We start from the raw sequence: 21,045 nt of genomic DNA, 5'->3' as shown, positions 1-21,045 counted from the left end.
AAGCATAAGTGATGTTTAATTAATTATTAATAGTCATCATTGGAGCATCATCATCAGGGACGACGTAATGACATGCTGCATCTACAGACATACGGCCTGTTAAGTATACCATATTGACAATATCAGATGAGAGTAAATATCAAATAAGGCAAAGACAAAGGTTGAGTTCTGACAGTTTATTATGTTGAAAAAGAAGAGGGAAAAAAAAGTCATGCACAGATTCAAATTAAGATAATCATTTGATAAGACATGATGAATCATTTAAAAATAGTTTGCGTACAAATAAGAAAAGAGAAAATCATTTCAGCATATATATCCATGTTTCTGTCACAGCAGATCTGTAATACAATATTCTTTGCACTGATTTTACAAACGAGCTGTAATGCATGACTGTCAATACTGTGGCAGACCTGTTGCCATTTGGAATTCAAAATAGTTTCATGCTTTTTCCTCTGATTCATTTCTCTGGTCTGGAATTATCAAACCAATAAGACTGTCCCACAACGTCACCACCTGCCACGCTCTCTCCTTTAAGTAAACATGAAATCATTTCAGTTACAAACTGACAGATCTGTTCTGTAGCAGCTGAACGTCGAGAACCAACCTCCATCGAGGCAGAAGGAATGTACCACAAATAAATAAATACTTCATTTTTCCTTCCAACAGAAAGAACAAACAAAACACGTAAAACCTTCATTTTTTTTCTTTAACAGGAAAAAAAAAAAAAAAAAAGAGAGATAACACCAAAACAAGGAGTGTCAAATCAAACAGTACCTTCAAGCTGTATAGTTTGGATAAAAGTTAGTAATTTGAGGTTTTGGTAAACAGATTGCATTGCGGTAAACATTGGCTGACATCTGTAGCTTCACGGTCTCGCTGCCACTACTTGAAGGAGGGTAAATTTGGCACTTTGATGCTGATGTCACCAATGTTGATGTTTCTGGGCATTTCCGGCAGGTTCATGTTCTTTACAGCTGACACGGCACGAGCAGGCGCTCCTGCAATACCGGCCTGTACACACACACACACACACATGCACGCACACGGAGGGGTTGATAAGATACAAATCAGTGGATTTAAAAAAAAAAAAAAAACACGTTACACAACAACACACTGAACAGTGGACATCAGACACACACTGTGCTAAACAAAGCACTGGACAAAAAATATAAATAAAACAAACAGTCAACTGCTGACAAAATGCAAAAGCACCGACAGCGACTAAGACAGACAACGTGTGCAAATGTACATTCAGATGCCTTCATAGCTTCATATGCACATGCACTAGTTGGTTCTATAATGACTTGCATCACAACCAGAGGCAATTATGAATCAACTGTGAGGACACACTGTACTAGACCATTCACTAAAGTTTGATGTACTGAGAAGTACTGGACATTCATCCAATGGACAAAAGGCTGCATTGCTTTGGAAAGTGAACCCACCGGACTCTGGAGGACCGATAAGGGCAAAAATGCAAGGAGAGAACTGGGTAAAGAAGAAAAAAATGGATTTGGATGTGAAGACGGAAATGATGTTTGGATAGATAGGTTTGTATAGAATGTCTGTGTCATATTTTGAAAACATGTCAACATACTATTAGCCATAACAATACAGGTGTTACTGTATTTTTAGTGGGTTCGATGACTTCTGGAAAAGACTACACACGACTGTAGCTATCTCAATACATATTTGTGAGTGGAGGAATGAGAATATTGTGCCATTTACAAAGCTAAAGTGTTAACTATTGATGACATGAGGAGGCTGAGAGTCTGGTAGTACTAAAGTACAATGGGAAATCTATTCTCAGGGACAGAGGGGGGCACTTCACTCTAACACAATGAATCTCAATATGTAACCGTTGAAGAGCAATTGAGCGTTTTTTTTGAAGGAAAGCATCAGGGTAGTTTAGCTTTATTTTGGAACAATAAAAAACATCCGTGGAGAGTGAATGATGACGTTTTCGTCTCAAGTGTACGTGCAGACATTTGAGAGTCACTGTGGTTAGAGATCCCCCGAATGAATCTTCAGCAGACAGACCCAAAAATGACCCATAGGGTTTAAGCCACCCTAGAGAGCTGTATGTTCTCATTGCCTCCATTAGGAGCACATTCAAACGAGCAGCCTCGTAAATCATTTAGTGATATGACGCGCAGAAGCTACGTCTGGAATGTGGATTCGTCCACTTCACTTGTTTTCACAAGGTTATTTCAATGGACCGTTTGTCTTATGGGGCAGTCCTCCTTCTGCCAGGAATCAAGGAGACTTGTGTTAGAGGGAAAGACGACCGTGGCGTATACCGGGAGGAATGCTGATCCAGCACATGGGCTCAGTATTCAGGAGTTTATATATATATATATATATATATATATATATATATATATGGGGTAGCCCAGAGACCCACTGTGCAAGTCCATAATACTGGGTTGTTAATCAAACGCTGGGTGATTAATATGTACAGAAATAGCAACACCAGCTGTGTAGCACATGACAATGGCTCGATTCTCTGGTCTATGTAAGTTACAATTATAGAATGCTGGAGCATCACTCCATCTTCTGTCTGTGAGAGAAACGGGATAAAAAGTCTACAGTAGAGGGTTTATATTGTTGGTTTGAGGCAAATTATACGTGTGGTTTAGAGGGTGAGGCCTTAAAGGAATAAGTCATCATTTTGGGTGATGTGCTAATCTGCTCTTTAGCTGAGAAGCTTCATACCACTCTTGTGGCGCTATGTTAACAGTTACAGCTAGCTCATCTTAGCTGAGCACAAAGGCTGGAGGAAGCAGATATCTTCTTATCTACCTAAGCTAACTAGCTGCTAGCTGTAGCTACATATCTGCCATCTACAATATCTTCTTATCTACCTAAGCTAGCTAGCTGCTAGCTGTAGCTACATAAACATGTCCTGGTTCGGACTGTGCAAGCCGCTTTTGTCCTGGTTCGGATGTATCGGTTGAGAGGCACTATCTGGTCTATTTTCTTCAGCGATCACCATCAAAGTGTAAGTAATATTAATTCATACATATCAAATAAGATGACAGCGAAAAAGTCTATCTGTAGCTACATATCTACAATCTACCATATCTTCTCATCTAACTGCAAGAAAGCAGAAGAGAATATTTCCCAAAATATTGAATTAGTCTTTTTAGGCCGGACAAGTTTTGATAGTGTCACAGTCACATGCTTTTGCCACACAACAAGACAACTCTCATTAAATAATTATCATATTTTTGTTTTTTAAAAAAATGGGCTTAAGAACAATTCAGGATAATTTTTAATTAAAGTAAAATAAACCTCTCAAGCTTGTTTATTTAGAATTCTTTAAACTACAGCGGGTGGACAATATAATAGGTACACCTGACATTATGTACAATGCACCGCCAGAAACTACAGCTTCAGAAATTAGCATAGAGTTGAAGAACCATCTCTGTGACACAGTCTCAAGTAACAGCAGCTCAACATTACAAACTTTATAGTATTTATTATATTTATTTATCGATTGTAATAGACTGCATTATACCGTCAGCTGTTTCTATTATCCACCACCTGTACAGTCACCGGTGGCAAAACATTTTTGGGTCTGCCATGGAAGATTCCTACTGTATGTTAGTGAAGTCAGCTTGCTTTTGCATGGAGGGCCTTTTGGTGAGTCTCAGGGTGGGGAGGGGATAAACTTCAGTTAAGGTTACAGTACTTGGTTGTAAATTTAGCAGTACCTGTGTCTACCTGTCCTGCCTGGTAGACTGAAAGATAAACGTCTGTAAAGAGAGAGAAGAATGGAAAGAACTAGACAGGGTCAGGAAAAAGAGGAATGAGGAATGTTAAAGCAGATTAAAGTAATTACAGTTTATCTCCACAGGAAAAAAAGTGAAAGGACCTATCATAGACCACATCTTTGAAGCCAAAAATGATCTGAAGCTTTGCCCACAATCAGTCTTATCACCAGAAATACAGCTAATAATTGAGAAAGTTTGGTGAAAAAAAACATGAATGCCACTTAATGAGTCTTTGCCAGTCTGGAAGTGGAACAGCTTATTCCTTGTTCCCCCAGACACTGCCCTCTAAAAGGACAATGCCATTTTGAATTAGCATCAGTGTGAAAAACACACACTGCGGTCTAGGGTAGGTCCAAGAGGGAAGGACGGAGCAGCTGTGATGATTGTAGAACAGTAAAGGACTCTGCTTACAGAACATCAATCAAAAAGAAGATTCGGTGTCATTAAAAGCACACAATGCAGGTCAGATTGTTAGAAAAAGTTTACTTTGTTAGCACTTAAACTTGAATTCAAATGTTGGAGCGCACAAGTGAGGTTAGCCAGTTAAAACCCTGACAATGTAGCCCCTTCAGCTCCTTGTTAATACAACAAATTTCTACAACTTTGTGTGAGCGTTTCTCATTGCAAAAGTCGAAAAAAAGGACTCCCCAATAACTCTGCCTCAATGTTTAGACGTCATCGCAGTGCTTTGTGAGCAATTTAAATACAAAGCCACTGAAGCTCGAGGACCGTCGGGGGCTAAAATCCACATTAGGCAAAACAGAAATGATTTCATGAAATTGTCTCTGGCTGTCTTTCTGATTAAAAGGTTCCAATAAGTAGACAAATGTTTATCTGCTCGCAGAAGCTGTATGGAAAGCAAAGCCGTGTCCTTGCATAGAGCAGATATCTAAGCAAGGACACAGGCTTATAGATGTAACAAGAAGACACTGAGAAAGCATTTTCACTCCAACAATAAATTAAATTCACATCCTCCTCTAGAATGATAAGAAGCCTACAACCAGCCTGCTTTCACCAAGATATGTCAAATCCACATGACTAGAAGATGGTGATTCAGTGGTCACAGCTTCTGGACAATGGTACAGTTAAGTCTCCAATGACACATGATGCTGTATTTCACACTGAGGGATACAGGAGAGGAGATGTTGAGTCTTGACCTATGTTGAGAGCAGTGCAGCAGCGAGCGGGGAGGCCGAAAAATGAAAAAAGTAATAAAAGGAGCACAAACACTCAGAGAGTAGGTGGGAAGAGCATCCACGAGGGTCACTACTGGAGAGGAGCATGCAGGTTGCAGCAGACACACATGCCCGCATACGGTGCACGGTAACGGCAGAGAGTACCGGAGGTTGGGGTCAAGTCGTACAGGGCATACAGCGGACGGGGGAGGGTCAGGCTTACCTCGGACTTCTCCATCTTGTTCTGGGAATCCACCTGCGTGATGATTTCATTCATGTTGGTCTCCAGCACCATCCCGCCCATCACCATCTCCGCCAGAATGTTGTGGACCTGAGCAAAATAAGATATTTCAAATAGAAACAGTACAAAATGTACTGATTTAACCTTAGGTGACTTGTTTAAATAACTGATATTCAGTTCACATCAGATCACAGAAGACAAAGAAAAGCAGCAAGTCCTCCCTAAGGTGAGAATGTTTGCCATTTTTGCTTGAAAAATTACTAATACTACAAATCAATCATCAAAAGAGTTGCTAAATAATAATTAATTTATCAATTGATGGACAATTTACATTGCAGCGTGTATTTAAGTTGCTTAAAAGATGTACAGTCATTTAACAAACCAATGATGACTGGGCCAATTGCTCAACCACAAAATCTGGGAAGTCACTGAAAATCTGTGACAACGGTGAATCTGTGACAGCAGATACAGTGGGTACGGAAAGTATTCAGACCCCTTTAAATTTTTCACTCTGTTTCATTGCAGCCATTTGCTAAAATCAAAAAAGTTCGTTTTATTTCTCATTAATGTACACTCAGCACCCCATCTTGACAGAAAAAAACAGAAATGTATAAATTTTTGCAAATTTATTAAAAAAGAAAAACTGAAATATCACATGGTCATAAGTATTCAGACCCTTTGCTGTGACACTCATATTTAACTCACATGCTGTCCATTTCTTCTGATCCTCCTTGAGATGGTTCTACTCCTTCATTGGAGTCCAGCTGTGTTTAATTAAACTGATTGGACTTGATTAGGAAAGGCACACACCTGTCTATATAAGACCTTACAGCTCACAGTGCATGTCAGAGCAAATGAGAATCATGAGGTCGAAGGAACTGCCCAAGGAGCTCAGAGACAGAATTGTGGCAAGGCACAGATCTGGCCAAGGTTACAAAAGAATTTCTGCAGCACTCAAGGTTCCTAAGAGCACAGTGGCCTCCATAATCCCTAAATGGAAGAAGTTTGGGACGACCAGAACTCTTCCTAGACCTGGCCGTCCAGCCAAACTGAGCAATTGTGGAAGAAGAGCCTTGGTGAGAGAGGTAAAGAAGAACCCAAAGATCACTGTGGCTGAGCTCCAGAGATGCAGTAAGGAGATGGGAGAAAGTTCCACAAAGTCAACTATCACTGCAGCCCTCCACCAGTCGGGGCTTTATGGCAGAGTGGCCCGACGGAAGCCTCTCCTCAGTGCAAGACATATGAAAGCCCGCATAGAGTTTGCCAAAAAACACATGGACTCCCAGACTATGAGAAATAAGATTCTCTGGTCTGATGAGACCAAGATTGAACTTTTTGGCGTTAATTCTAAGCGGTATGTGTGGAGAAAACCAGGCACTGCTCATCACCTGCCCAATACAATCCCAACAGTGAAACATGGTGGTGGCAGCATCATGCTATGGGGGTGTTTTTCAGCTGCAGGGACAGGACGACTGGTTGCAATTGAAGGAAAGATGAATGCGGCCAAGTACAGAGATATCCTGGAAGAAAACCTCTTCCGGAGTGCTCTGGACCTCAGACTGGGCCGAAGGTTCACCTTCCAACAAGACAATGACCCTAAGCACACAGCTAAAATAACAAAGGAGTGGCTTCGGTACAGCTCTGTGACCATTCTTGACTGGCCCAGCCAGAGCCCTGACCTAAACCCAATTGAGCATCTCTGGAGAGACCTGAAAATGGCTGTCCACCAACGTTCACCATCCAACCTGACGGAACTGGAGAGGATCTGCAAGGAAGAATGGCAGAGGATCCCCAAATCCAGGTGTGAAAAACTTGTTGCATCATTCCCAAGAAGACTCATGGCTGTACTAGCTCAAAAGGGTGCTTCTACTCAATACTGAGCAAAGGGTCTGAATACTTATGACCATGTGATATTTCAGTTTTTCTTTTTTAATAAATTTGCAAAAAATTCTACATTTCTGTTTTTTTTCTGTCAAGATGGGGTGCCGAGTGTACATTAATGAGAAATAAAATGAACTTTTTTGATTTTAGCAAATGGCTGCAATGAAACAAAGAGTGAAAAATTTAAAGGGGTCTGAATACTTTCCGTACCCACTGCAAGTGTGACGCTGTAATATGAGGCAATAATAAATCAGGCTGAATATTACGACTAATTTCTAGAATCAAATATTCAAGCGGCTTTGTTAATGTGCAACACAACAAAGAGACAAACTGTTATAAAAGCATTTCCTACCTTGTCTACGTGGAAAATTAAGTCGAGCTCACAGACATTCTCAAAGCATTTGTCCAGCGTTTCCACAAATACCTGAAAATAGAAAGAATGTAATGTCAAGTGGAATCACCACCTTGCGGACGTACGCCTCCGCCAACCAGTCATGTTTCAGTTTATATCCATGTCTGGCCAAAATATCATCATTTCATCCTATTAGATAATTGTGTCATATACATAAATTGTCATAATCAGCATATTAATTATTGAGTTATGGCCCAAAATGGGACTTGAGTCCAGGTGAACATTTGTGCCTAATTCCCTGAAGGCATTCCTGAGATATTAGGCTCTCGAGAATGGACCGAACGGACGGACAACTCAAAAACATAACGGCTGTCGCTGGCACGGAGGCGTTAAAGAAAAACAACATGGAAAGTGTAACAGATACACTTTGGTTTCTCAAGATTTTACCTGGATCAAGTCTAATATCCCGAGCTCACTCTCTGAGGAGTCCACACAAAACACAAAGTACAGTGTGGCGTAGTGTCTGTAGATCAGCCGGTAGTCCGATCCTCCAATCAGCCTGAAACACAGGGGAACAAGGAAACATCACACCTGTCCTGAGGGAATACATTACACGCAGGACCATCGGGTCGATCACCGGCAGCTGCGCATTGGCATGAAGACATGCGTCTGTGCATTAACATGCCGTAAACATGTTATGGCACAGATGTGTTCAGACATGAGTCAACACATGTAAAGATAGGACACAGAAACATAAGATATGAAAGATATGAAAGCTGGTTTGACCTCAGTGACTGTGGACATGTAACTCGGCCTAATCCTGTGTAATCACACAAAGGGAAATGTGAATTAAGGGATTTTTGGTGGATGTGATGACACTCAGTACTTGCCTAATCATTACACTATAATAAAAAATAACCATGTGGCTTTGGTGTGGCCCAAATGTTCCTCAATAGAGAGGGGAAATGAGTGCGAGAGGAAGAGCGAGCGCTGATGTTTCCAGAGGGAAAACGACACCTACTTTGTTCCTCATTCATGAATGATGGATGGATGTTACCATCGACTCTCATTCATAAAGCTTTCCTTCACAGTGCGAAAAACGATCAAGTCCAGTATTTACTTCCACTCGCGTTTAGAACACAGAGTTATCGTTGCCATGCTTACATTCCACCTTCCAGGAAATTGCAGACGTTCTCATCTCTTTTCGAGACCAAGTGGAAGGTTTCCCTGATGATCTGCTGCTCCGTGTCTTCACTCTGCGGGAACGACAGGGAAACAGAGAGCGTCAAAACAAAGAGGAGCTGCTGAATAATGAGCTGTTTTGTGCACCTAATTGCTTCCAGTGAGCCATTTCATTACGCCTATCCAGAAGACTGGGTTGGCGGTTTGAATAACTGGTTCCCTTGGCCTCTCTTTTTCTTGAACATATTAGTTTTGAATGAAAAAACATGAGTACACTCAGCGTTCTCTTTATCGTATCTAAACGTACACTAGTGCCCACAGGCTACACACACAGTGAGGTCATTGTGCCAGCTGAACCAAGGCAGGCTCATCTTATTGTTAGCTAATGGACGAGGTTAGGTTCAAAACCTCAAATATCCTCGGGCTTGTTTGCAAGCACCAAATCATTTCTAGAGCTAACAAGAGGCCAAAAGATTCAAGTCTCAGTCGGTTTCTAAATGTCAGAGTTCTGCATTATGTCATTTTGGGGATAAAACATATTGTAGGAAATAGATATTTAAGGGGAGACACCCCAGGTGAATAAAAGAAATATTTTACCCATCGATAGACAGGAAAATTCAGAAAATACAATAAAAAGATTTTCATAAATGTTATGCTTAAATATGCAAATGAGGCAGTAGCTGATTAAACATGTGCTGAGGTGCACACATTTCCATAAGAGATATCTGAACGTTGGATAAAGCCAGGTTCAGCTTGTGTCATCTTGTTGACATATTACAGTCAAAGGTTATAACAGAGGGATTTGGGGATATCTCTTTGCTAAAATAATCAATTTCCCTCTCGTGTTTTTAGGAATAAAATGAATCAGGCTGGGATTTTTGCTTTTTGTGTGTTTTTCTTATGTAATAAAACAAATTGTTTTTCGTTGTGCAACCCCGTGTTGTACAACAACAATATCTGAAACCTTGGAGAAAAAAAAAAAAAAAAAAAGAACAAACCAATCTGCAAAAATACCTTCAGAACATAGATGGTAACGATGCTGGAAAGTTTGGTGTATGTAAGAGCTGCTGGAGTGGAGATTTCTGGCTCAGAGTCTGAGCCTTTAAAGATATGTTTTGTAAAATTACATATTTTACAAAACTCTACAGGGGAATAGGTCCATTTGTTTAGATCAACTCAGACATAACCACGGAATGTTTCTAGTTCTTTACTTACATGATTATTTTTTGTATTAGAAGTTTTCTGACATTTTAAGTTTAAATATGCAAATGAGGCAACTTTAGGAAAAATAAATAAATAAATCTATAAATGCAAATACAGAAAGTAATAAAAATAAACAACTAAACGTTTATTTTGAATGTTTTTGTTCCACCAGTCTAAAAGAAGACATGTTATGGAGGCAAAATAGCCCAAAATCTCCAAATTGATCACCGCACGAGGAACAATGTTTTTGTCAGGGGTGTCTCGCCTTCAATGAAAATGCACACACAAGCTATAAGACGCAACAAACACGTGGTCTGAGGCTTTTAATGTAACCTTCAAATCCTCAAAAGGGGGTTAGAATCTGTTGTGGGTGCATCTCTAACACTGCGCCAGCCCCACCAAAGGGTGCCAACGTCCTTTCGGGGTGCAGAACAGATCAGCGAGCACGAGGACAGAGGAGGCGGTCCAGCATGCAGCCTGCTAGAAGGCCGTGTCGGTCCTGTGACTTGTAGCATGGGACCAGCAGGGATACGGCACTCACAGATCGATGACACGGACCGAAAAACAGCAGCATCTTTTTAGAACTTCTCGTTACGATGTTTCTGGTGCTGGGGCCTCATATTACCGAAGGAGATATGGTCGCTTACAACTTCATTATAGTGCGTTACAAAGCATGTATCGATTGTTTGTATACTGCTTTTGAATACTAAATAAGGAGATTTAAGTAAAGTGTTACAGAAGTTCAAAGCAAAGAATTCAAAGCATCACACAATATTCATACCGCTAATATTTGCAGCTCTAACCTTATCACTTGCTGTAAATATTGGATTTATTTATGCAAGTTACTGATAAAAACAGTTTTCACAGCTACTAGAATGTGTGAAACATTATACCCTGCCAGCCAGAAAGCCGACACCTCGGCTTTTAATACAACAGATGGTGTCTACATAGGCTGCTTATAATCCAATCACGTTCAGTGTATCCTCCTGAATCTCAATAAGTAGATATTAAACCACGCTAGCTGAAACAACACTGTTTACCCTCGTGATTTTAAGTGCAGGGAATGTGCCTGCACTTTTTTTTTTTTTTTTTTTTATTAATCATTTGTTCATAAAACAGTTGTGACAAATTCCAATCACACGTTTTCTGACCTGCTGTCTGAATTCTAGACCAGACACCGTGCTATTCTAATTGATTAATTGTATTGCACTTTTTGGCTCCAGCTTCTCATATGCAAATATTTGCTGCTTTTCTTTGTCTAATAATGATAGTTAACAAAAACATTTATGTTTTTTTAATTGATGTTCGGACAAAATAAACAATCATTTGAAGATGTCACGTTGTTTGTGGGCCTTTTCAGTTTTCTAACATGTTATAGAAATGAGAGAAAATGCTCAGAAGTTTAATTGATAATTAAAATAATTGTTAAAAAAAGGTTTTCATCTTATTCACATACATACTTGACAAAAAGTAGCAATACCATAGTGTAGAAGTACTGCTACAAGTGAAAAGTTGTAAAAGTCATGCATTCAACAACAAAACAAACTAATAGCTTCAAAATATAATTATCTTACCCTTTAATAATACATCATAATATGTTTGTTGATTTTGTACTACAGTATCTGCAAAGATACTGGTAACTTGAGTTATGAAATAAATGCAGTGTAGTACAAAGCACAATATGTCCTCTAACTTGTAGTGGAGTAAAAGTATAAACTATCAGAAAATGGAAATACTCAAGTTCTACCCTAAAGTACTTGTACTTAGCTTGAGTACAGTACTTGGGTACTGTAATGGTAGTTTTTTATGTAGTATATATTTCTACTCAGTATATTGTATTCATGCATAAGTCATTTTGCTCTGAACTTTGTTGAACTTCACCGTGTCTCTGTTGTGCAGAAGAAGAGTTCTCCCTTGCCTGTTCACAAAGATAACTGTGTTGTATGAGAATGCTCCACCACCAAGGCCTTTGGGCCGCTTGCTTTGGTTGCTGACCGTTTGTTTTTGAATGTTGTTCCCATCAGTCTGAGACCAAAAGACTGAGGCTGAAAGGTCCTCCAACTTTGCTCATTCTGTATAAAGAAAGCTCACCACAGTGCACACAAAGAAACCTCAAACCTCACGTTTGTGAAGTTGTTGCCAGCTAATATTAAGCTTTTTTTATTTTTATTTTAAAAGGACATCCAACGGTTCACACAGCTGCCAATTAATGAAGTTGCTATGTCCAAGTCACCTTGCTATTGTGGCAGCAATATCAAAGAATGGGCCTGCAGCCAACCGTGAGATATAAATCCAATTATGAGAACAAGCAAACGCAGCTTGCCCAACAAAAGGATATTACATAACCTGGTATAGTTGCTACCTGCTCGGAGTTTCCCCAGCGGAGCAGTTGTGTAAACTTCACTCCAAGCTAAAGACAATGGAGCTAATTGAAGCTCTGAAAGGCCGCTGGTGAGAGCACGAGACCCTCACGAGGGCTTTATTAAAGTCATGTGACACAAACAGTGACCTCACTTCGCTGGGTTTCACTAGCTGCACTTTACACGATCATTTGGCCACAGTCCTGTTCGCACAGGCTCCATAAGGAATGCGATAGCTTCGCTTCGGCTCGTGCACGTTTAATTATTCATATATATTTTTTAAAGGGTTCAGACTGACATCTTATACACGGGGGGCCAGTTTGAAACAACAGCACATCACGGGGCGCTTGTGAAGTAGCCTGAACACCTTCCCATTCAAACAGTTTGCGACAACATGACATGAACGCATTTTTTTTTTTTTTTTTAAAGGTATAGCTACATCCGCCTTGCTTTGCTTTAAAAAAACATAACACAAAGTGTCTTAAAAGCAACAGCTCGCTATTTTTTAAATTCACTTCCGCCTGTCACAACCTCTATCAACGATAAGATATGTGAATAATTAACATGTTACTCACATAATGCTCGTAGAATTTAGAAAGCCTCGGTTTCCCATGGTTGTTGAATATTAAAATGGCTTTAATCATGACTGTAGCTGAGTGCAGGGAGGCGGGGGGGAACAGAAAGGGGTCAGTCTGCGGAAGACTGTCGACTGTCGTGAACCCAGATCCGAGTGAGGGTTCAGGGCTAAATCCCGTCTCGATTTAAGGGTAATACGGGATAGCTTCGAGCTACACGCTGCTACTCCTCCATCGTCTCTTTACGGAAATATTCCACGTCAAAGGACCAGTCATGCTCTCCTCCTCCTCCTGCTGGTACGGCGGCCGCGGTGGTTCAAACCGAACCTCCGTCTGGCGCTGCAAACCGCAGAGGGGAAATGTGATTATTTATTGCTGATAAGAGCGATACTTGGATCACCCATGCAGTGGTTTGGGTTTGACTGTGTCTTTGTCTCAATTTCATGTGTTTTGTCAAAGATGTATTCATTCTTATTGCGTCCCCTGGTTCTTCTTAATGTTTTGATTAGGTCTTATGTATATGATTTATGCTACACCATTTATTTTTGTTATTTATTTAATTTTAAGTGGTAACTAGTTTTGACCCCTAAAATGTGAAAAAAATGTAAAGAACAATTACATTTTTCATCAATTTGCCCATGTATAGATACTTATGAGCTGTTTGTTTTGGCTATTTAGCAAATAACACCTGCGGTCACTGTTCCTTTTCTAGTATTTAATAACACATCAATTTCAACAATTCAAATGTTTTTTCCACAGTTTGTTGTAAACACAGTGAACATTGTATGTGTGAAGCATGCTATGGTAATATATTATTAAGAATAATTATCATCATCATCTAACATTGCAGAATAGGGGAATACGCAAACAAAAGTCTGCATTCACACATAATAGCTCTAGGATTGTACTTAATAATACGGTAAAAAAAAAAAGAATAATCATAAGGGAAGTTTTTCGTGCATTTTTGTTCCAGAGATGTTTTAGAAATACTTACAAAATAAAATGATAAAAAGTCTGCAGTTGGGAATATTTTTTGTTCTTTATTTATGGAAATGACATTTCCCCAGTCAATAACTGTTCTGTTGTTTGCATGAGCAGACGGAAACAACACGTGGATTCAAGCAATCTATGAACATCAGCACCTCATTCATTTTCCACATTAAAGTTACATTAGTTTTTTGGAAAACCAGTTTAGATGTAATTTTCCATCAAACCAAGTGCATCAGTTTACTATCCCCCATCAGTGGTACTAAATGGGTAGAGTCGGTTTAACTTTTAGCCACAAGGTGGAGCCTCAGCACATCTGCTGTTGATGAGGTATTTCAGAGGACAACTTGCAAAAGAACATTGCAAAGAACATTCTTTACTTTTTAAGACCTGCGTGTCTTCCTCAGCCAGAGAGGATTTCCTCCCGACTCAAGTTGAGTTTTAACAGTGGTTTGGACCCGAACCTGTGGTAACCAGTAAAATGTTGACGATTTAAACTCATCCTTTTCTGAAAAGGGTGAAAAGTGTGCAGCTCTCAAGCAAACATTATCCCTCTGATTTCTCTAACATTCCAAAGTGTCCTTGAGCAAGACATTGCACTGAAAGTCTCAGCCGAGCACCCTGACACCTGCAGTGATATTTGATATATTTCTGAGCAACCACTGGTCCACAGCGTGTAGGAACAAAACACTTTTTATATGTACACCATATGTCCCATAGTAACTTCTATCAAATACTGTGGAAGCTTGCACTGACATGTTGCATGCCTTCAGGCCTCTTCTGTACTTTCAGCGAGTGGAGCCCACCCAACTGACTGACTAGCCGTTTGCATCTGATTTACTACATTATTCTGTCCCACAGTTACGTTTTTAACGTTACTCCTATTGCTTACTGGCCTCAGGTCAGTGATCTGGGGCTGAAGATAGAAACGGTGCACTGATACATACCCAAGATGCAGCAGCTCCAATGAAGACTTTTATTTCTGACATTTGCATTTCACTGACAGTGGGCTATCCCTTTCACGTTTTATTTTCTCATTTAATTGAATTGGCTATATTAGTATTGTTTACTAGTGTTTCACTCACACCCTGCATGTCTTTATGGAATCATCTCGTTTGACAAGATTCCTAAGTGAGGCAACAAGGACACACCTGTGTGCCTGTGCCAGTGCCTATTTGAATCTAGCACAGCATCTGCAATCAATTACTTTCCCATTGTCCTGATCCTCCTTTTTTTTTTTGATGTGACACCATTCAAACTTGTTCCCACCCCCACACACACACTTGTATTTTTCCAGCCCCACTTTGTTTGTGAGCCTCACACACACCTTGTGCAGTGAGTTTCTGGAGGAGAGCGCCCACAACAAACAACAGAAAACGAGACTGGACATCTATTGTTGGAGAAATGGCTCAGGGAGAAAGAGAGAGAGGGGGGGGGGCTGTGTTTGTGGCAACGTGGTGGAATTGGACTCAGAGAGGATTAGTCCAAGTTGCCTGCAAATAACTGCATATGTTTTTGAGTGAAAGCATGCAAAATGAAAATATATAGAAAATGTGTTATTGCTAGTGAGCGAGTGTGATGAAGATGCAGCCGCGTTAATTCTATTATTGGCAATATTTCATTCTGCGCTCATGATGAAAATGTATTTAAATTAGACTGCGTGCGGTGGGCGTCCACCTTCTCCCATAATGGTACAGTCCAACACCAGCTCGCCCCCAAATTGCAGCCCCAGCCTATAAAAAGTAAAGGACTCGCCGACAGTTGGTACAAGAGAAAACCGTTGTTTTTAACTGAGCAGAACTATCTGAAAACAGAACCCCCTCCCCCCTCCGCAGAGAGATGGAGCACACCGAGGTGGTGAAGCCAGAAACTCTGGACGACCTGATCCAAACCCTGCACAACGTTTTCGAGAGCGACAGCATCAACGTTGAGGAGGTTCAAGACATAATGGAAGCATACGAGAGCAACCCCCAGGAGTGGATGAAATATGCAAAGTTTGACCAGTACAGGTAAAAACAACAAAAAACAACAAAAAACAACAAAAAAGCTCGCGATTCGCAATGCTTCGGATATTGTACAGCAATTTACTAATCAGTTGTTACTCATGTATGATGCAGCTGCACTTTGAACTCTTGCTCCGTCGCTGTCTGTCACCTTGGCCTACTGTGCTTTTGTTTGAACTATAGTCCAAATGTTTGTTTGTTTTCCAATCATATATTTTACTTTTGTTCTTATTGTGTCTATATTGTATGCATGCTGCTTTTACTTTTTATTGGGGGGGAAAAACACTTTTTCTGGCTGCTGTAGAAAAACAAACTGCCCTTGAAAAAAAGGGAATTTATTGGGTCATTTATGTTTGCAAATTACTGAATGCATTTATAACATTGATACTATCAGTCTAAATGTTTATAATTTCATAAAAACAAACAAAAATAACATCGTTCTTATATTTGAATGAAAACCATGTTGTGGTTTCCATACAAAGTAGCGATATGGTCACATGTTATTTAAAGATAAGAGAGAGAGAGAGAGAGAGAGAGAGGGAGAGAGAGGGGGAGAGAGAGAGAGAGAGAGAGAGAGAGAGAGAGAGAGAGAGAGAAACAAACTGAATTCATATTCACATTGAGCTGATAGCCTCAAACAAACCAGTTTATTCTAAATGTTTTATCTCCACATCGGAGTGGCTTCTCACTACAAAATATGGGTGCTCTGTTCAGACGTTTTCAATGGCTCCGGTGTTTTGATTAGTTTAGGGGAGGGGTGGGGCGCTCCAATCAACACCGAGAACGGACGCACACCCGACTGACTGGGACTGCCTGGTGTCCGCACATTGAGCCGCAGCTGCCTCGAACACATTTGGACACTGACGGAATAGCACGGAGTAGGAACAAAAATACCAATATTTACAGTCCGAGCAAGGACGCAGGCTGTCGACAAGTTATCTGTGTGGACATACAATGAACAGTAACGACCCCATTTTGTTGTCTGCCCCCCCAACCCAGGATTTGAATACAGGGGACAGATAGTGTTTTTAACAATAGAAGTGATGCATTACAACTAAGTAATCCCAGGATAGGTTCACTGTGGAATACTGGAGGTGGCTCTTTCAATGAAAATCAAGTTTAACATTTTTATCAAATAAACCACATAATGGTTGAATATTGGTGCTCACATTGATAGTTTATCCTAAAAACGAGTCTACGTTATTGGAATTTATTATTCAGTGAAAAGCAGCATGTGTTTCTACTGCCCCTCCCCCCATTTAACATTAACATTTCCAGAACATTTAATTAACATTTTGGAATGAAAGCTTATCTCTGGACTCCTTTGAGACTTTTTCATGAGCCGGATGTCTCTCTGTTCTTTTCGGGTTTTTTTTTAACAAATCGTCCTCTCTTGCAGGTACACAAGGAACTTGGTTGACGAGGGCAACGGGAAGTTCAATCTCATGATTCTGTGCTGGGGAGAAGGCCACGGCAGGTGAGACGCTCGTTTATTACAAAATATGATCACGCTGTGTTTTTCTCATCGCAATATGGAATCAGCAAGATCTCACAGATCACCGCCGATTAAAAGTTATTATGGCCGTTGCAGAAAGCTATTAACTCTTTATCTTCTGTGGAAATTCAAGTCAATAGAGATAAGAGAGGGCTGTGTTCTACAGACAGACAGGAAGTTATGTAAATGTTATTTTATGATATCTGTCGCTTGTCTCACTATGTCAGCAAACGCCACCTGAACCAAACGCCTGTGGAAACGCACTGATCCATTTAAGTCTGTTATCATGATAATATCTATGTCTTTACATGATTGATTACATAGTATTTGACTAGCAGGTAGCACTAACAGTAAGGCTTGATGGTTACATCAAGCCTTACAACTGTAATTCACAAGAGCGGCATGAAAAAAGTTATGCAATTGTTGAGTCATTACTCAAAAGAATATAATGAGACAGCATCTGCCGCTCTGGAGGAACAGTGTGCATGTCATGACACAAGGAAGAAAAGATCTGGAGTTCCTGAAAATGGTCTCACCTTGTGACAGAATCCCATCAAATCCTTCACAGGGCAGATTGTTTTGAATGTTTCTTTTTGGTCGTGAAGAGAAGTGTGTTCATCTCAGTGTTCTGACACTGTGTTCTCGTGCGTTTTCCGTACGATTTGCAGCAGCATCCACGACCACACAGACTCCCATTGTTTCATGAAGCTGCTGCAGGGTCAGCTGAAGGAGACGCTGTTTGACTGGCCGGACAATAAATCGAAAGGGGACATGGTCCAGAAGTCACAGAGGATTCTCCAGGAGAACAAGGTTGCTTACATAAACGGTGAGAAACCGGACTGTGTGCTGATTGTGTCTTTGCTTTTTGAAGAGAGAATCACCCTTCTTCAGAAATGTATGCATCTTGATTCTGTTACAGTAATGCTTGTTTGTTTGTTTGTTTGGGGGCAAGGTGCGATAGTGATTCTTCACAAAGTGCTGCAGGGATGACATATTTTTTGTAGGCTGTAAACCGGGAGTTAACATCGCACCGGTTCCGTCGACACAAAGCCGACGGCACGTTTCCATTGGGTTTTGGATTATTTCAGAAAAATAACATCTGTGGCAAACAAACATTTATGTTTTGTTCAGCAAGATAACCGTCAACAGATGAACACCGCTTTAGTGATTTTTGAAGCGTTAATGCAGTTGTCAGAAGTAAAAAGCTAACGTTTAGCCATTTAACCGCCTTTTTTAAGACACGGAAAATCCTCAAAACTTGCAAGAGGGGTATTTACTGATGTATTTTGTGATATTGTAGAACAAAACTTTAAAATATCTTGAGCTTGTGTTAACCACAGATCAGGCAAAACCCATTAAAAAAAACATTGACTTCAAAACAAAGGAATCAGACATCCGCATTTTAGGCCTCATTCCTGCATCACTCTATGGGTTAAAACCTTCACATTATTATGTGTTCAGAACAATAAAATAATTGTTCTTTACACATTCTGTCCCACATGAGATATGTATTATCTCTGAAACAGTCGGGACTAAGTGTGTCACTTTTTACAGCACAGTGATACTGAAGTTTCTAACCTCTGCAGGTTTTGTCAAAACAGGACTGCAACTGGAACAGCCAGTTCTGACTTTGAATAGCTGGTCTCTCTCCCTAAAATCTCTGCTGACTTGAGTATTTCCTCAAAGCCATCAGAGTCCTGGTGTGATGTTTGGTCTCACTGCCAGGAGCGGGCCCGCAAGCCCCATTTCACAGCATTCCAGTGGCTATCTGAATATATTTTTTTCCTTGTTCGTGCATTTGCACATTTCAGACTCCCTTGGCCTGCATCGTGTGGAAAACGGCAGCCACACAGAGTGCGCAGTCAGTTTGCACCTGTACAGTCCGCCCTTCCAGACCTGCCAGACCTTTGACCAGCGGACGGGGCACAGGAAAACTGTGAAGATGACCTTCTGGAGCAAATACGGAGAGAGGACTCCATTTGTAAGGGACTTTTTTTTTTTATGATACATATGATACATATTCAATGGAAAATCTACAGTAACCAAAGAGAATGGTTTCTTGGTCTTTGGACAGCCAAACTTTGCAAAGTCAAATTCTGTAGGTGGAAGTTATGATTGTGGGAAGTTAAACCCAGAGATGTGTGATATTCTGATAACATGCACAGTAGAAAAACAACTTTTTAATCATAGCATTGCATGCAAAACACTGACAGCCTAAATATATACATTACTAAATACTACCACCACACACAGGACCACTCACAGACTTCCTCACCCCACTCTGCCTTATGAGCAGGAAGTGGGAGGTTTTTATGGCGTGCTGATACTCTCATTAAGCACGGCCTATGAGCAATTAAAGCAGCACCCTTTGGAGATTTAAGGATTTAATAGAAAGTTTCCATTTGCTGTCCATTACATGTGTTTCCAGGTGCTGCTGTTTCAGCAAAACTGTTGCTTTGGCAGGCAAGAAATGTTGTCGCCGTTTAAAAAAAAAAAAATGTTTATGTTCAGGGAGAAAAGAATGAACTTTTTAGACATGGTGTTTCCTTTGAAATTAAAATTCCAAAGCGCTGCACGTTGTGAAATGACGAATGAAAGTAGCACAAGGTTGTGAAAACAAGAGCGCTTACGCCTTAGGATTTCCGCCACCGACAGTGGCCTTATCGGAAATGTACAGGTTGCATAAGTACACGTTGACCAAGTCAGTGCATCGGATTGCGACACCAAACAGAGGAGATAAGATAGCAGAAGTACTGTAAGTGAGCACACAGCGAACTTAACTCGCTATACGTCCCTCGCTCTCGACAGTGGTCTGAGGTTGTTGTTGTTTTTCTGGATGGATGAGCGATTAGGTGCCGTATCACATCGGAAAACTTGAGGTCCAAATTAGGAACCTGACTGAATAACCCTGTTTTGGCTTGGACTTACTGAAAGGCGAAGGGACATGTAATTCTGTGACTAATGATCTGACCTCTTGGTCTGTTTTTTTTTTTCTCAGGAATCCACAGTCTCACAAGAGAACAACTAATGGTCACCAAAGGAGGCTCTGGGTGACGAAGGCATTTAAAATGACAATGTTGTGAAATTGATTCGAGGGGAAACTGCTGGGGGAAGCGAAATGTGGACCTGCTATGACTAAGCAACCCATTTAGAAATCAGGAGCGGGCCGGTTCAAAAGGACAACCCAGTAATTAGAATGGCTTTATCGCTTGCCCAGTGTTGAGCTTGGCAAATACTGATGAGCACAGGACGAATGCATGAATAGGCTCGGACACGGATTGAATCTGCCTTTTGTTTGCTGGGCCTGAGGAGACCCTTTCCCAATAACAACATTCCTGTTTATCCACGAACCTGTGTAACCACACTTTTGTAAAGTTATGGCCCATAGTCAGAGAGTAGAGCTTTAGCATTTAAAAAAAAAAAAAGTGTGTGTGTGGGGGGGGGTAATATTGCTGTTATAGTGTTTTAAATTTTATATCTCAAGAAAAGGAAAAAAAACCCAGTTCTGCAATCAACAGTTTTGTTATCGGTGGAGCACTTTTATAACTGTATTTTACTGTCAATTTATGCCACTCAAAATTGTCTTAACACCTGTTGAAAATGGTAAAGTGTAACATTGTTTGTATAACCCAATTACAAAGAAAAAGGTTTGTTCCATTTGCATTTGGAAAAAAGAAAATGTAAAGCTTTAGAGTTGTGTTGTTTTTTTGTGCGATGGTTGTAATTTATTTGCAGGAGAGTGCTTAAGAGCACGAGAGAGAGAGAGAGAGAGAGAGAGAGAGAGAGAGAGAGAGAGAGAGAGAGAGAGAGAGAGA

General features: G+C 40.5%; 2 protein-coding genes across 4 annotated transcripts; one reads left to right on the top strand and one right to left on the bottom strand.

Annotated features, from left to right (window-relative positions):
• Window positions 1–161: 161 nt before the first annotated feature.
• On the bottom strand, window positions 162–13,047 carry ap3s1 (adaptor related protein complex 3 subunit sigma 1). 3 transcript variants are annotated; one of them, XM_031856716.1, is made up of 8 exons: window positions 12,746–13,047; window positions 8,590–8,681; window positions 7,873–7,984; window positions 7,426–7,497; window positions 5,175–5,282; window positions 3,717–3,758; window positions 1,446–1,488; window positions 924–1,011 (listed from the first exon to the last, which is right to left on the bottom strand). In XM_031856716.1, the coding sequence occupies exons 1-6, from the start codon at window positions 12,812–12,814 to the stop codon at window positions 3,723–3,725; spliced, it is 489 nt and encodes a 162-aa protein (XP_031712576.1). In that variant the 5' UTR covers window positions 12,815–13,047; the 3' UTR covers window positions 924–1,011; window positions 1,446–1,488; window positions 3,717–3,722. The 3 variants fall into 3 exon arrangements, with proteins under 3 accessions (XP_031712573.1, XP_031712576.1, XP_031712575.1); XM_031856715.1 differs by lacking the exon at window positions 1,446–1,488 and having other exon boundaries at window positions 929–1,011; XM_031856713.1 differs by lacking the exons at window positions 1,446–1,488; window positions 3,717–3,758 and having other exon boundaries at window positions 162–1,011.
• Window positions 13,048–15,482: 2,435 nt separating this feature from the next.
• cdo1 (cysteine dioxygenase, type I) lies at window positions 15,483–20,923 on the top strand. Its single transcript, XM_031856835.1, has 5 exons — window positions 15,483–15,741; window positions 17,135–17,212; window positions 17,899–18,056; window positions 19,042–19,211; window positions 20,229–20,923. The coding sequence occupies exons 1-5, from the start codon at window positions 15,572–15,574 to the stop codon at window positions 20,256–20,258; spliced, it is 606 nt and encodes a 201-aa protein (XP_031712695.1). The 5' UTR covers window positions 15,483–15,571; the 3' UTR covers window positions 20,259–20,923.
• The last annotated feature ends 122 nt before the right edge of the window (window positions 20,924–21,045 follow it).

Source organism: Anarrhichthys ocellatus, unplaced genomic scaffold (genome assembly GCF_004355925.1).
Source record: "Anarrhichthys ocellatus isolate YVR2014 unplaced genomic scaffold, GSC_Weel_1.0 scaffold17, whole genome shotgun sequence".
NCBI lineage: Eukaryota > Metazoa > Chordata > Actinopteri > Perciformes > Anarhichadidae > Anarrhichthys > Anarrhichthys ocellatus.
Note: the sequence above shows the minus strand (reverse complement) of the source record. Positions and strands in the feature narration are given on the sequence as shown.

What these genes read in the sequence shown, in the direction of transcription:
- ap3s1 (XM_031856713.1), bottom strand. Translation starts at nt 12,814, where the DNA reads ATGATTAAAGCCATTTTAATATTCAACAACCATGGGAAACCGAGGCTT. An exon ending in GGATATTAGACTTGATCCAG is followed by an intron (nt 7,498 to 7,872) that starts GTAAAATCTTGA and finishes TTCTATTTTCAG; the next exon opens with GTATTTGTGGAAACGCTGGA. An exon ending in ACAAGATGGAGAAGTCCGAG is followed by an intron (nt 1,012 to 5,174) that starts GTAAGCCTGACC and finishes GTGTGTGTACAG; the next exon opens with GCCGGTATTGCAGGAGCGCC.
- cdo1 (XM_031856835.1), top strand. Translation starts at nt 15,572, where the DNA reads ATGGAGCACACCGAGGTGGTGAAGCCAGAAACTCTGGACGACCTGATC. An exon ending in GCAAAGTTTGACCAGTACAG is followed by an intron (nt 15,742 to 17,134) that starts GTAAAAACAACA and finishes CCTCTCTTGCAG; the next exon opens with GTACACAAGGAACTTGGTTG. An exon ending in TGGGGAGAAGGCCACGGCAG is followed by an intron (nt 17,213 to 17,898) that starts GTGAGACGCTCG and finishes TACGATTTGCAG; the next exon opens with CAGCATCCACGACCACACAG.